A 13,535-nucleotide genomic window follows, 5' to 3' on the forward strand; every position below is an offset into this window, starting at 1 on the left:
AAGAGAAGTGTCCCAACGTCTACTGTTGATCTTGGCTTGTTTTCAGGTTGTTGGAAACCATTGCCTCTTATAAACATGCTTAAGAGCAAAGTGTTGAAAAGCGTAATGAAGAATAATTTATATCAATTTCAATTATTAATTTCTCCCATAATTCATAAAACCATAGAACCTTTCAATGTCTAAAATTCCTTGAGGGAAATGTCCATCTTACTCCATCATTTGGCCTTGCAGGAAATGCACAGCAACTGAATTAAAATTCCCTTATCTTTAAACATCCCCCTCTGTTTAATATATTCCCTACAATATGACAACAGATGCCCAAATGTTTCATCAACTGTACACTCTGGACACAAACCATTTATATGCTTAACAACCAACTTCAACGATGTATTAAATATACAGTTCCCAAGAAGCAATCTGGAAAACATTGCTGCCTTTTTCCTAATCCGCCCTTTTAATCTTGGCCCACCAACCTGCCTTTGAAGGGCATATAAATGCCTACACTTAGGCCAAACCCTACATGCCTACCATTTATGGGGGTAATGAAAAAATGGCAGCACCAGCACTTCCAGCTAAAGTTTATGATACACCAAAGCCACGTGCCCAGCTCCCATTCATTTCAAATCAATAAGTAGCGTCGACAAGTGCAGCGGAAGGCTGAGCTGCGTGATTCAGGCTTGGGAAGCAGTTTACTATTTTGACTGTTATTACTACCCTTGCATATTATCAATCACCGAGGTTGCTGTTATGTTTTGCTGCAATCTCTTGCCCGTTGGACAACCAAAGTTCTATCCCAAATCATCCTCTGTAGGACAACCAGAGTTGATCACAAATCATCCTCTGTTGGACAACCAGAGTTGATCACAAATGAACATCTAAATACATGTTCTGTTTCTAAATGTGAGTATTCTGAATAATTACAAAACAGATTTAGTAATTATTCACCTCTGACTAAAATCATGAAACATTATTGGATTATACACATCACTGCCGGCTCTAGCCTTTTGGGGGCCCCAAGCAAAATTTAATTTGGGCCCACGCTGCCCTATTGGTCGATGGCTCCCTAGCATTTGGAGGCACCCTAGCAGTTGAGGGCCCTAAGCACCTGGTGCTTCTTTTTTGAGAAGATATGTTTATCAGTGTACAAGGCCACAACAGTTTTTTTGTTCTTCATTGTTCACTGCAATTGATCTATCTAGTATTGAAGTCTGTACATATACACTGGTGAATAAGCCTGGCCTGAAAATGTGGAGGCCCTTGCAATACAAAATAATCTGTGGATTTAAGAGATTCTTGATTAAAGAACTAAATCCAGATATTGTTTCTCATTATGGGATATGATTACTTGAGATAATAGGATTGGTCACTCTTGCTTTAAATGATTGATGATTAATAATTGACTGACACTGACTATGCAATACCTGACTATGGAATTATACGATATCCCATTAAATGTGTGCCTTCTGGGCACAAGTGACCAACACGTGAATATTGAATCAAAACGTAACTTATCTTAAAGACTTATCTTAAAGTAACTAAGTAACTTAATGCATTATTTTCTACAGCAAGTAACGTAAGTTACATTCCCTAACAGATCCCTACCCATGCCAATACAAAAACCACCTCTGGTCTCTTAGAATCCTAACCCCTGCTTTTCTGAATATACAGTAAACCCCCAGCTATCCTTGGTTCCACATTCGTGAACTCAAGTATCTGGGGAAATGTTTCAAGAAGTCCGAAATTCTAAAAGCGCGCAAATCTGGTTAATTGCATGTTTTTATGTATATTTTATGTATATTATTTTATATACATTTAATGTATTTATACGTGTTTTATATCTTATATATGCTAATCAAAAAAGTTATAAAGTGAAAAATATAAAGAAAAAAAAAAAAAATATATATATATATAAAGTAAACTGCACCATTACAGGGGTGCGTCACTTATCCACGATTTTCCACGTCCGCGAGGGTTGGCAGAACCGATCCCTCACGGATACGGGGGATGTACTGTAGCTAGAAAGGACAAAAAATGTACTTGAAACTTTATTAACTATGAATGAGTTGTGTGGTAATCCCACCTAGCAAGCATCAGATGAAAGCAATAACTACAGGTCACTCTGGATGACAGTGTCTGGTAAAAAGTAATTGTAAGTGTAAATGCTAACAACACTAACATGCAGTTAAGAGTTTAATTTACATCATTAGCAGACTTAGCAGCAGTGATGATAAGCATGTGTTTGCAGTGCCCGGTACACAATAAAATGGAGTATAAATTTGTAGTAATTCAGTAACGTTGTTTAAATAACTTGAGGTCAGGACTTCCAATCAAATGCAGATTATTTGATTGGCGGATTTGCTATCCAGTCTGCATGTAATTCTGACTCAGCCATTGCTATTGGGACCTATGATACGGTTGAGTTGCAAAAGTGATGCATCATTTTACGGGTGTGTTTCATTTGGGTCTAATCAGATGCTGATGGAAAAAAAGATCAGCTTGACTCAGCACTACTGGGAGTCTCAACGGTTGGAGCTAGAATGTTAGATCAGCACACGGCAGGTTTATTTTTAGGTCTGAGGTGCGACGGCTGCTCCCAAACCAAAACAATACTGAAGTGCTTCACCGATGCATCAGATGAATGCAAGGGTAAGACAGTTGGAGAGTGAGATAAAAAGGGTAAGTCACACACTGTAGACAAACAGAGAGGCATATAAGACGAAAGCCAAATATCCATCCCCCCGAAAAAGTTTTGACTATATTTAGGATGCTCACTCATCACAAGCCTAAAGTTCACATGGAGACGACCCATTAGTGCCGGCTCTAGTCTTTTAGGGCCCTTGAGCCAAATGTGTATTGGGGCCCCCTCTCCCCTATCGGTCGAGGGCTCCCAGGCAGTCGGAGGCCCCCTAGCGGTCAAGGGCCCTAAGGGACTGCTTATGTCGCTTATGCCTGGAGTCGGCCCTGCGACCCAGGCCTGAGCCAGCAAAACTGCAGAAGACTTTTAAAGTCCAAAGTAAGATAACTTTGAACAGTTGAGGAGAGGAGTAATATTGTTAGTGCAGTATTTCACAGTCTTACAGAAACATCCAGCATATCTCGCATAACTTCTTTATGTGAAAATATTTATTATAGCACAAGATCACAGGATTGGTTAGTACTTGATACACCAAGGGTAGCTCTTGAACTAGGTAAAACCACCTTTACTTTGTTTATTTTGCTATCTATAACTACTTCTAACACAATACTTTATTTCCTACCAAATTTGAGGCCGCTTGGAATGCAACAATTTTACTGAACAACTGCACTAGTTTGTTGAGGTGAATTTAGGGCTCAACAGACTTGCCAAATTGCTTCCAGGCCATTTTTCCTTTGTCCCATGGTGATTATGACATCCCCATTCTTTTAAGTGCTCATAACTGTGTGTATGTGTGTGTGTTCGTGCCATGTGTGTATGTATGAAGAAATATATCTACTCTGAAATACAAGTTGTAACTTGATAAATGCCTCAGTCTGGCATAACATATATATTATTTAATATGTTTAAACTGGTTGCATAAAGTTTAATAGACCAAATCAAATGGTCTGTGTAGAATTTTTTGGGGAGCTGTTGGCATAACTTAAACTGTTGGTTATACTTATAAACTTATACTGGTGGTGATAAACAGATGAATCAGAATATCATAGAGCCAGAACGTACAGATGTGGTTACTGATGCCTTCCTCTCAGGTACTCACACATAAAGGAAGATGATCTAGTAATGAGGTTGCAAAAAACCCAGTTGGATTTTGGTTATCTGTTTTGGATGACTTTGCTTATTGATCTACTGATACACCTGAATACCACACTATCCAGGTATTACACAAAAAATATTCTGGAAATGATATTACCTTGAACCAAGCTGGATTCAAAGGTAAATAAAAGTACAAGATAGGTACTACACTGAATGATGGATTATCAAATCAATCCTGACAAATTAAGTTGTTTCTTACATGGTTGCCTAATTCATCTTAGGATGAAAGGGTCAGTCCAACCAGTTATAATAAGCTTTGAACTCTGGACCTCGAAGCCAGTTCCACTGCTTTTTTTCATTGTTCTCCTCTAATCAGGGACCGACTTTGAACTGGCACACCAGGGGGGTGCAATTAATTATCAGGTAGAGCAGAGAACCAGCAGGCTCCGGACCTTGTAGGGTAAGATTTGAATAAACCTGCCCTATATGCCTTTTTTTCTGTCATCATCTGAACATGAACAGTATATTAAGTAATTCCTTTAAGGTGACATACATTCATTCAGATTTGTTTGGTGGACCAACATTTTAAGTTATTTCAAATTGCCTATGTAATTATTTGGAACAGCAGCCTACAATTTCCATTAAAACCATAGGAATTGAATGACTAGAATGGTCATTTACATTGAAATCAATGTTCTTTTTCACATGTACAAGCTGCTATGAAAGGGGACCCATTCGTGCACAGTCAAACTGCTAGTCTGAGGGGCTTGTTTTTAGTCTAAGAATCTATGGTTAAAACAGACTGAAGTGGAATAGAAACTATTTGTCACCACTGACACAAGTCATTGTTGATCTCACTGTTATAGGGGAAAGGGGAAAGGGCTGTTGCCATGGTGCTGAAGGAGCTTCCGGGTAAAAAGGCATCCTCTGAAGGGAACACTGTGACAACCAAGGTGGGCATGATGTCCACCAAAAGGAAGCAGCAATCAAGCACTTCCTGGTTTGGTATATTGTACATCACTGTGCTTTTTTGCTTTGATTTCTTTGCTTAGCAGACAACAGAAACTGCAAGCCAACGTAACTTTTGTGGCTTAGAAGTTTGCACATATTTTTATACAGCCTGATAGTCAGTGAACAAATGCAGGGTAAATTCCCTTCTGGATGTAGGTCCCGAAATCTAGGTTTGGATGATTTCAACATTTCTACATTGGACAGTTCGGTTATGGAATGTGTTTTGACACACAAATGCCTTGGGATTTGGGAACATGAAAATCTATCTTTTAAAACAGACATTGCTGAGTTTGTTGAGAAGCTAAAGATACATTTTTTTTCTTTTAGAGCAAGAAATCCTGTCTGTCTTCTCAGCATAGAAATGAAATAGTTTAAGCCCTCCCATCGTGTGCATAACATCTTATGATTGCTACCTGGTTTCCCACATCAAAGAATATTGTTTTTAAATACCATTTACTAATAATTTAAGGAGGTTTTATCTATTCTGAACAAATATCGTAAGGAAACATGGTGTTGAATCCATGAAAAGTCATGAAAAGTATTTATACGCACAAAAAGGTTATGTTGCACATACATTTGTTTGCATTCTGTTAGTGAGTATTTCTCCTTTGCCAAAAACATCTATCCAATTGACAGATATGGCAGAAATTGTTGCATATTGCATTTATATTCATGTTGATTGTACTGACCAGAGGTTTGTATTGACAGCTTATAAGGAAATTCATCCCTGCAGTTACAAGGCCTCACTGCCAGCTGCTGTCAGATTTAGATCACCATTGTCTTCCCTTTCTTACTCCCTTGACACTGTCATGCTGCTACTGTCACTAACATTACACCTGCTGTATCAATCTCCTCATGCTGCTGATGTCACTGTCACTAATGTTACACCTATCAATCTCCTCATGCTGCTGATGTCACTGTCACTAATGTTACACCTATCAATCTCCTCATGCTGCTGATGTCACTGTCACTAATGTTACACCTATCAATCTCCTCATGCTGCTGATGTCACTGTCACTAATGTTACACCTATCAATCTCCTCATGCTGCTGATGTCACTGTCACTAATGTTACGCCTATCAATCTCCTTGTGCTGATGGTGTCACTGTCACCAACGTTACACCTATCAATCTCTTCATATTATTTAACACCTTTGTTTTGTCAACGGCACATATTTTATTTGCTTTTATTTTGTGAAAACAGAGATATCTATGTTTCATTTTTATGTTACGTCAGATTTGAGCTAACTAGCAGGCAGTTCTAACATTATGGCCCTTCCATCACAGATTAGTTAATGCTAAATATGCATATGAAATCATGTATCAAATTCAGATGTTAATCACTAATCAATCCCAAAATGCCTATTTTTCTACACTAAATAAATAGATTTTATTGTGCTTGGGATTATTTCTTTCAATTACATGATAAACATTATCAAGGACCTCTCTTATTAGCTGCCAACTTGTTCCCAAAGCTTTTCTCATCATTCAGAATATTATTCCAACAGTTTCATTTAAAAGGAGATTTCTGTCTTTATAACTTGGGAAGGCCAAATTAAATGTAACTTGCCAAAGTCATAAGCTGCTTAGCTTTCATTTTCTGCTTCCTCGCTCTCTTTTTCTTTCTCACTCTCTCTCTGTGTCTCTCTGTCTTTCTAGTTTTACAGGACTGTACTGGATTACATTTAGAATTAAATTAATCCAAGCAATCTTGTTTTGGTTGGATATTATTTTGTGTTCATATGAAATGTGCTTTCATGCATCATACATTTTTTCTGAACATGCTATATTTGCAATCTATCTTAGTTGTCCCAAAGTCCTACTTAGAGTTCTTAATATTTTGTCTCATTAATATATTCCACTATGTACGAATGCAGTGTTCTGGGGACTAATTTTGTATATTTACATATAGATGAAGTCTGGCTGTTGACTACCAAGCATACTCTGAAGCATACTACATGTGCTGTGTATTAGCAAACGCTAGTTGTGTGAGTGTTAAATAAGTTCTACATTATAATTATATTCAAAAGGACTCAGTTACCTATATTTAGCCAATATCATGGCTACATACCTGAGAAGGTCTAGTCACCCTAATGTCCTAGCTAATTCCCTTGCGACCAGGAAAAGGAATAGTCAGCAATAATTGGCCTCACAGCAACCCACATTATGAGGCTGGCTGTTCAGATTTCTCTTGATGGACAAGTGTAAGAGAGAGAGACTATTTGGATGTTTTAAAGCTAATTTCAACCAATTCAAACCAAACATTTTGTAAAATATTTTGTTTAGATTTGTAATCTGAACAACTAAAAAAGTACAAAAAAATATAGTGGGTTTCCCCCTGAGGTTTATCTGGTGGCATGTAATCTGGCCTGATAATGTGAGATAATAACCATTATATCACATAATAAGCATTATCTCACATAGGCTGCCTGCTGATGATTAGGAAAACAGGACATTTCTGAGAGTCTATAATTACTGTGTGTTTTCATGCATTTTCTGTCAGCTCCATATGCTCAGTGAAAAACATTGAAGTGACTGCACTGAAATGGCACTGACCCCAATGATGGTGGGTGTGTATTCATCCCTTCACATAGGTGTTGACCCCATAGGCTATAAATCTGCTCTGATGTGAAATTATGATGAGGAGACATATTGTCTGGGATAATGCCAATGTTTACAGCCAGGAATTAGGCCATGATCAAGCTTTAAGAAGATAACTAGAATTTGATACTTGATAAGCCATCACAGCTTGTAATTTACTGACAGATAAAAATCATTAAATGTATTTGTGTTATGGATACTCTCACACGCACACACAACCAGCTACTTGTACCTTCTCCCTGGTCATGTCCAAAAGTCTACCCACCAATCATACTTAATAGTATTTAGAAGAGAGATGGGCTACTTCATTTCCCAGGATTCTGATTGGGGACACAACTGAAACCTTTTTAGCCATCCTGGGATTCTAGCCAATCCTAATTTTTGAATGTGATAACAGGAGCACTGGCTAGAAGGCCAGAAGAAGGCTAAGGAAACAATGTGACTGTGACTTCCTGTTGTTGCTTGCTCTTTTAGGTGTAAGCTGGGCATGTGTGTATAAGCACCTGACAGCTGCAAGTAAGGAGTAGTAAAGTATATTTGATTGATGACCCGTAACAGAATTAGACCCGTAACAAATCATTGCTGCAAGCAACAAACAATAAAATACTTGGCTTACCAAATCTGATAATGGGCCTCCTTATAAGCAAAAGTGTGGTTTGAATATTTGTTTTGGTACAGCCCTCCCTTCATTAGCCCTTGTCCATGTGGCTCTACAAAGAGGTTTCACTTTCTCAATAGCTAGCAACAAATGCAAATTTGACAAGAGGCTGAAATGGACAGCCTGGCAGTGAAAGCGTATGTAACCAACATCAAATGCACCCGACTAGGACACTCACGCTTCAGGATGATTTGCTGGTCGACAGGTTGTCTTGGCTGCAAGTCCGTGTGATGTGATTACATTCTGTTCTAAATAGCTCTGTGTGTGTTTGTTTAAGGATCCGTCTGACTCTTGTGTATCCATGGGTATAAGGTGTTCGTGTGTTGAATTGCATAGAGCTTGCGGAATGCAATGTTTGTTTGAGTAAAAAAAAAAAAAAGAGAAATAAATATGTAATTACAAAATAATCTTATGTTTTTGTTTAACAATGTGCCTCTATGCACCTTAGCAGGAAAGAACAACTTCACTTTTAATTATCATTATTTCACAACACTTTTTATACCTGCATATTGTGTGTCCACAATTCTATTTGTTAGCTTAGTAGAAACAGCAAATACATTTCAAAATAGGGCCAATATTGGGCCTTTTGTGCTAATGGGCCCACTTCAATTTAAAACACAGGCTTTCAGTTGGATTCAAGGCCAGAGACTGAGCTCAGCTTGCTCTTGCTTAGTTAAAACTCTTCAGGACGATGTCGTCTTCCTGAGCACTTTTTAACAGTCTGTTTGAGATAAAAACAATACCTCTAATTTATGCTTTATCCACAATTACAAGTCTCAGCACCACCACTGTTGTCTGTTAGCACACGTCTCGCCTTTCTGCTTCAACCTATCATCAACAGAATTGCCACTGATTGGATGTCTTTTGGTTTTGTCGTACCAATCTCAATAAACCCCTAGTCCCTGTTGTGCCTGAAAAGCCTGGGAAGATTGTCGTTTCTATAATACTGGAACACTGCAATTGGCACAGACAATCTCCCCACACTCAAAGTGGTTTAGGTCACTTGTTTTGTCCAATGTAACCTTCAACAGAACAGTAACCGAATGCCTGGATGCCTGTCTGCCTGCTTTATATAGACAGCCATGGCCATGTGACTTACGTAGGAGTGGTCCATTTTCATGAATAGAGGGTGTACAGAATAAACTGGCCCACACACATGCACACACACCTGCACACTTGCACACAGACCCACACACAGAAGTATAATGATGAATGGTGTCAGTGACTATGCTAGAGATTGTGTTGCTCTCTGCATCTTCCTGCTGCTGTCAATGTGTTTGAAGGCCATGCACTGTCACATAGTTTATGACCATAAGGGGTCTATATAACATCCCCACAAGCTCATCTGAATGGGATCTGTATATTTTGTGCCTCAGCCATGTGAGATACAGAATATCATCCATCAACATTAGAAAGCAATTCACATATTTATATTATATTACATTGTATTACTGTAGGTTGTGCTGTGTTTTTTAAGGAGTATTAGTGTTAACAATCAATAAAGAATGAAATGATGTGCAAATCATGTAACCCTTTAATTGAATATAGGACAAAGACAACGTATCAAATGACCAAACTGAGAAATATTATTGTTTTTGGAAAAATACATGCCCATTTTGAATTTGATGCTAGCAACACGTTTCAAAAAAGTTGGGACAAGGGCATGTTTACCACTAAGTTGCATCACTTTTTTTTACAACACTCTGTATGCCATGTGTACTAATGCACCCCCATACCATCACGGATACTCGGTTTTTGAAATGGTCCCTCTCCTATTTAGCCCGGAAGGACGCGGCGTCCATGATTCCCAAAAATAATTTACAATTTGGATTCATCAGACCCCAGGAGTTTTCCACTTCACATCAGTCCATCTTAAATGAGCTCAGGCCCTGATATAGCAACAATGTTTCTGGATGTTGTTCGTATATGTTTTCTCCTTTGTATGGTAGAATTTTAACATGCATTTGAGGATGCAGCGATGTACTGTGTTCAAAGACAATGGTTTTCGGGGGTGTTCCTGAGCCCATGCATTGATATCCACTACAGAATCGTATCTGTTTTTAATGCAGTGCCATCTGTAGGCCCGAAGATCAAGGCCATCCAATATTGATTTTTGGCCTTGTCCCTTTCATACAGTGAATTCTCTGGATTCCCTGAACCCTTTTCATAATATCATGTACCAAATCCCCAAACTCTTTGTAATTATACGTTGAGAAACGTTATTCTTAAATTGTTGCACTATTTACCTGTGCAGTCTTTCACAGAATGGTGAACATTTCCCCATCTTTACTTCTGAAGGACTCATCCTCTCTGGGATTTTTAAAATTCCTAATCATGTTACTGACCTTTTGCCAATTAACGTAATTAGTTGTGTGGTACTCCACCAGGTTTTTTTCTTTAGCCTTACACAACTTTTACAGTCTTTAAGAAAAGTTGTCCCAGGTTTTTTGAAATGTGTTACTGGTATCAAATTCAAAGTGAAACAATAATATTTCTCAGTTTCAACATTTGAAATGTTGTCTTGCTACTATTTTCTGTTGAACATAGGGTTTAAATGATTTGCACATCATTGTATTCTGTTTTTCTTTACATTTAACACAGTGTCCAATTTTTTTTGGGGGAACAGGTTTGTATATCTATGCTTGTGAGATTTTACTGTTTGTATATTACATTTTACTGTGCAGTCTAGAGATCCTCTCTGGCCAATAAGAAAAGTATTCAACAATACTGTTGTGCAACCAACTACAACATCCTCTAGCCCAGGGACACAGTCTGCAACACTAAACGACAACGTTCATGGGCAAAATTAAATTGGTGGGCCGGATATTACCTGCGAGCCAGAGGTTCCTGTCTTCTTTCTATATTTCCATTCTATCTTTAGTCCTTACATTCCTTACCGTTGCGTCTTTACCTCCCAGCTGGTTGGTGAGCAGCAAGAGAGCCGCCCGCTGCTAAGCCCGTCCATCGATGATTTCCTGTCAGAGAGCCGCGTTGATGGCCCCGTGGTCCGGCCAGTCACCTCCAACACAGCAGGTAGCCCTTCACCCGTCACCCCCGGCTGATTAACGTACACATCTGCTCCTCTCCTGTCTTACTCCATCACTCAGTGTCCTTTTGTCCCCTACCTCTTCCCCCAAGCAGATATGTCCCAAACCTTCTTCAGTAGCCACGTCCAGTTCCACTCGATGTACCCGAGGAACAAGCACGCCCCAAGCAATGGCAAAGGTTTATAAAGATGTTAGAATTCGGTTAAGTTGTCCTGGTTATGTCACTGTCCACAGTTGTCAAACTGCGAACCGTGTCAGTCTGTTGTTCCTGTAGTGATTTAATCAGTATCTGTTGTCCTAAGTTATTAACGTGTATTTACAGATGTCTGATAGAGCGTGCCCCGCCGAGTGTTGGGGCGGACATCGGTATTATCGGGGGAATGTATTACGAGTGGCCGACCTTCTGTGTGTTTCCTTAGTTCTGTCCACAGCCCTGGACCTCGTGGACCTGAGCGAGCCCAGTGACACCGGGGGCAGGAAGGGCACCGTCAGAGAACGGCCGAGCCCCTCGAGGCCCCGCAACGGGAGTTCTAAAAACAGCCCCCGGAGAGGGAGGAAGATGGAGGAGACGGAGCTCATCCAGGTGGAGGTGGAGCGCTCATCCAGCCCTCGGACCCCGCGCACCCCTGAAAGAGTCTCGCTGGACTCGGGTACTGACCGGCCTGGGCTGTTGTGTGTGTGTGTGTGTGTTTAATTCTTAGAACATGGAGCTGCCATCACTCCCACAGCAATATCATCAGTCACCCATGAAAAGGAGACAGTAATGCTTTCAGTAAAAATGGGCTTTAATTACTGTGTCCTGAATTGCCATTGGTTTACAATAGGCCAGGTAGTGCTTTTACCGAAATTACAACATTATTTACATACTCAGAGAAGACTATTGAAGCCGGCAGATTATCCCATATTTAATCATTTCAATAGGCTTCTTTTGAGCCTTGTAAAGCCTTCAAAAGCCACCCAACTGCTCTGTTTTCATTATGCTGTTATTTGATTTGTGCAGTGATGAAATGAAACTCTGTTGCTGGCTGATTGTAATGTCAGCTCTTAGCCGGATGAGGTAACATTTAATTGTTCCCTTACCTCGCTGTGTCCTTTCATGTTTCACAAGGTGTCAACCTGCTCAGTAAATTGTAGGACACTTAACCCTAAAATTACCTTCACATCATCCTGTCTCGCAATCTGGAGAAGGGATGGGACAGGTGGATTCCCTTGGATGGTCACTGACAGGGCTCAGAGACATTGTGCTTGTGTGGGCCAGACTGAGATCGTGAACATATTTCTACCCACTTTGGAGAAGTCACTGGCAAAGAGAATGTTTATGGAAAATTGATTTTATAATTGCTTGTATAAACAAGCTGGAAGACTAACAAGTGCATAAGTAATTCCTTATTTTGGTCTGCGTCCAAAGTTGATACCATTATGGTAATAGTTCTTTTACAATTTACACTCACCTTAAGGATTATTAGGAACACCATACTAATACTGTGTTTGACCCCCTTTCGCCTTCAGAACTGCCTTAATTCTACGTGGCATTGATTCAACAAGGTGCTGAAAGCATTCTTTAGAAATGTTGGCCCATATTAATAGGATAGCATCTTGCAGTTGATGGAGATTTGTGGGATGCACATCCAGGGCACGAAGCTCCCGTTCCACCACATCCCAAAGATGCTCTATTGGGTTGAGATCTGGTGACTGTGGGGGCCATTTCAGTACAGTGAACTCATTGTCATGTTCAAGAAACCAATTTGAAATGATTCGAGCTTTGTGACATGGAGCATTATCCTGCTGGAAGTAGCCATCAGAGGATGGGTACATGGTGGTTATAAAGGGATGGACATGGTCAGAAACAATGTGCAGGTAGGCCGTGGCATTTAAACGATGCCCAATTGGTCACTAAGGGGCCTAAAGTGTGCCAAGAAAACATCCCCCACACCATTACACCACCACCACCAGCCTGCACAGTGGTAACAAGGCATGATGGATCCATGTTCTTATTCTGTTTACGCCAAATTTTGACTCTACCATCTGAATGTCTCAACAGAAATCGAGACTCATCAGACCAGGCAACATTCGTCCAATTTTGGTGAGCTCGTGCAAATTGTAGCCTCTTTTTCCTATTTATAGTGTAGATGAGTGGTACCCGGTGGGGTCTTCTGCTGTTGTAGCCCATCCGCCTCAAGATTGTGCGTGTTGTGGCTTCACAAATGCTTTGCTGCATACCTCGGTTGTAACGAGTGGTTATTTCAGTCAAAGTTGCTCTTCAATCAGCTTGAATCAGTCGGCCCATTCTCCTCTGACCTCTAGCATCAACAAGGCATTTTCGCCCACAATTCTGCCGCATACTGGATGTTTTTCCCTTTTCACACCATTCTTTGTAAACCCTAGAAATGGTTGTGCGTGAAAATCCCAGTAACTGAGCAGATTGTGAAATACTCAGACCGGCCCGTCTGGCACCAACAACCATGCCACACTCAAAATTGCATAAATCT

At 40.0% G+C, this 13,535-nt stretch overlaps 1 protein-coding gene across 2 annotated transcripts in view; it reads left to right on the plus strand.

The window, feature by feature from the left end:
• Nucleotides 1-13,535, plus strand: part of pex5lb (peroxisomal biogenesis factor 5-like b) — a 40,106-nt gene that overhangs the window by 14,206 nt on the left and 12,365 nt on the right. Inside the window, exons 2-5 of one of the 2 annotated variants that reach the window (XM_020042234.3) lie at nt 4,597-4,683; nt 10,918-11,032; nt 11,141-11,224; nt 11,466-11,696. In XM_020042234.3, coding sequence (XP_019897793.2) covers nt 4,597-4,683; nt 10,918-11,032; nt 11,141-11,224; nt 11,466-11,696 — 517 coding nt within the window. The remainder of the gene's footprint in view (nt 1-4,596; nt 4,684-10,917; nt 11,033-11,140; nt 11,225-11,465; nt 11,697-13,535) is intronic. The other variant, XM_034291503.1, reaches the window with a different exon arrangement.

The sequence above is a fragment of the Esox lucius genome, chromosome 3 (genome assembly GCF_011004845.1).
Source record: "Esox lucius isolate fEsoLuc1 chromosome 3, fEsoLuc1.pri, whole genome shotgun sequence".
Lineage (NCBI taxonomy): Eukaryota > Metazoa > Chordata > Actinopteri > Esociformes > Esocidae > Esox > Esox lucius.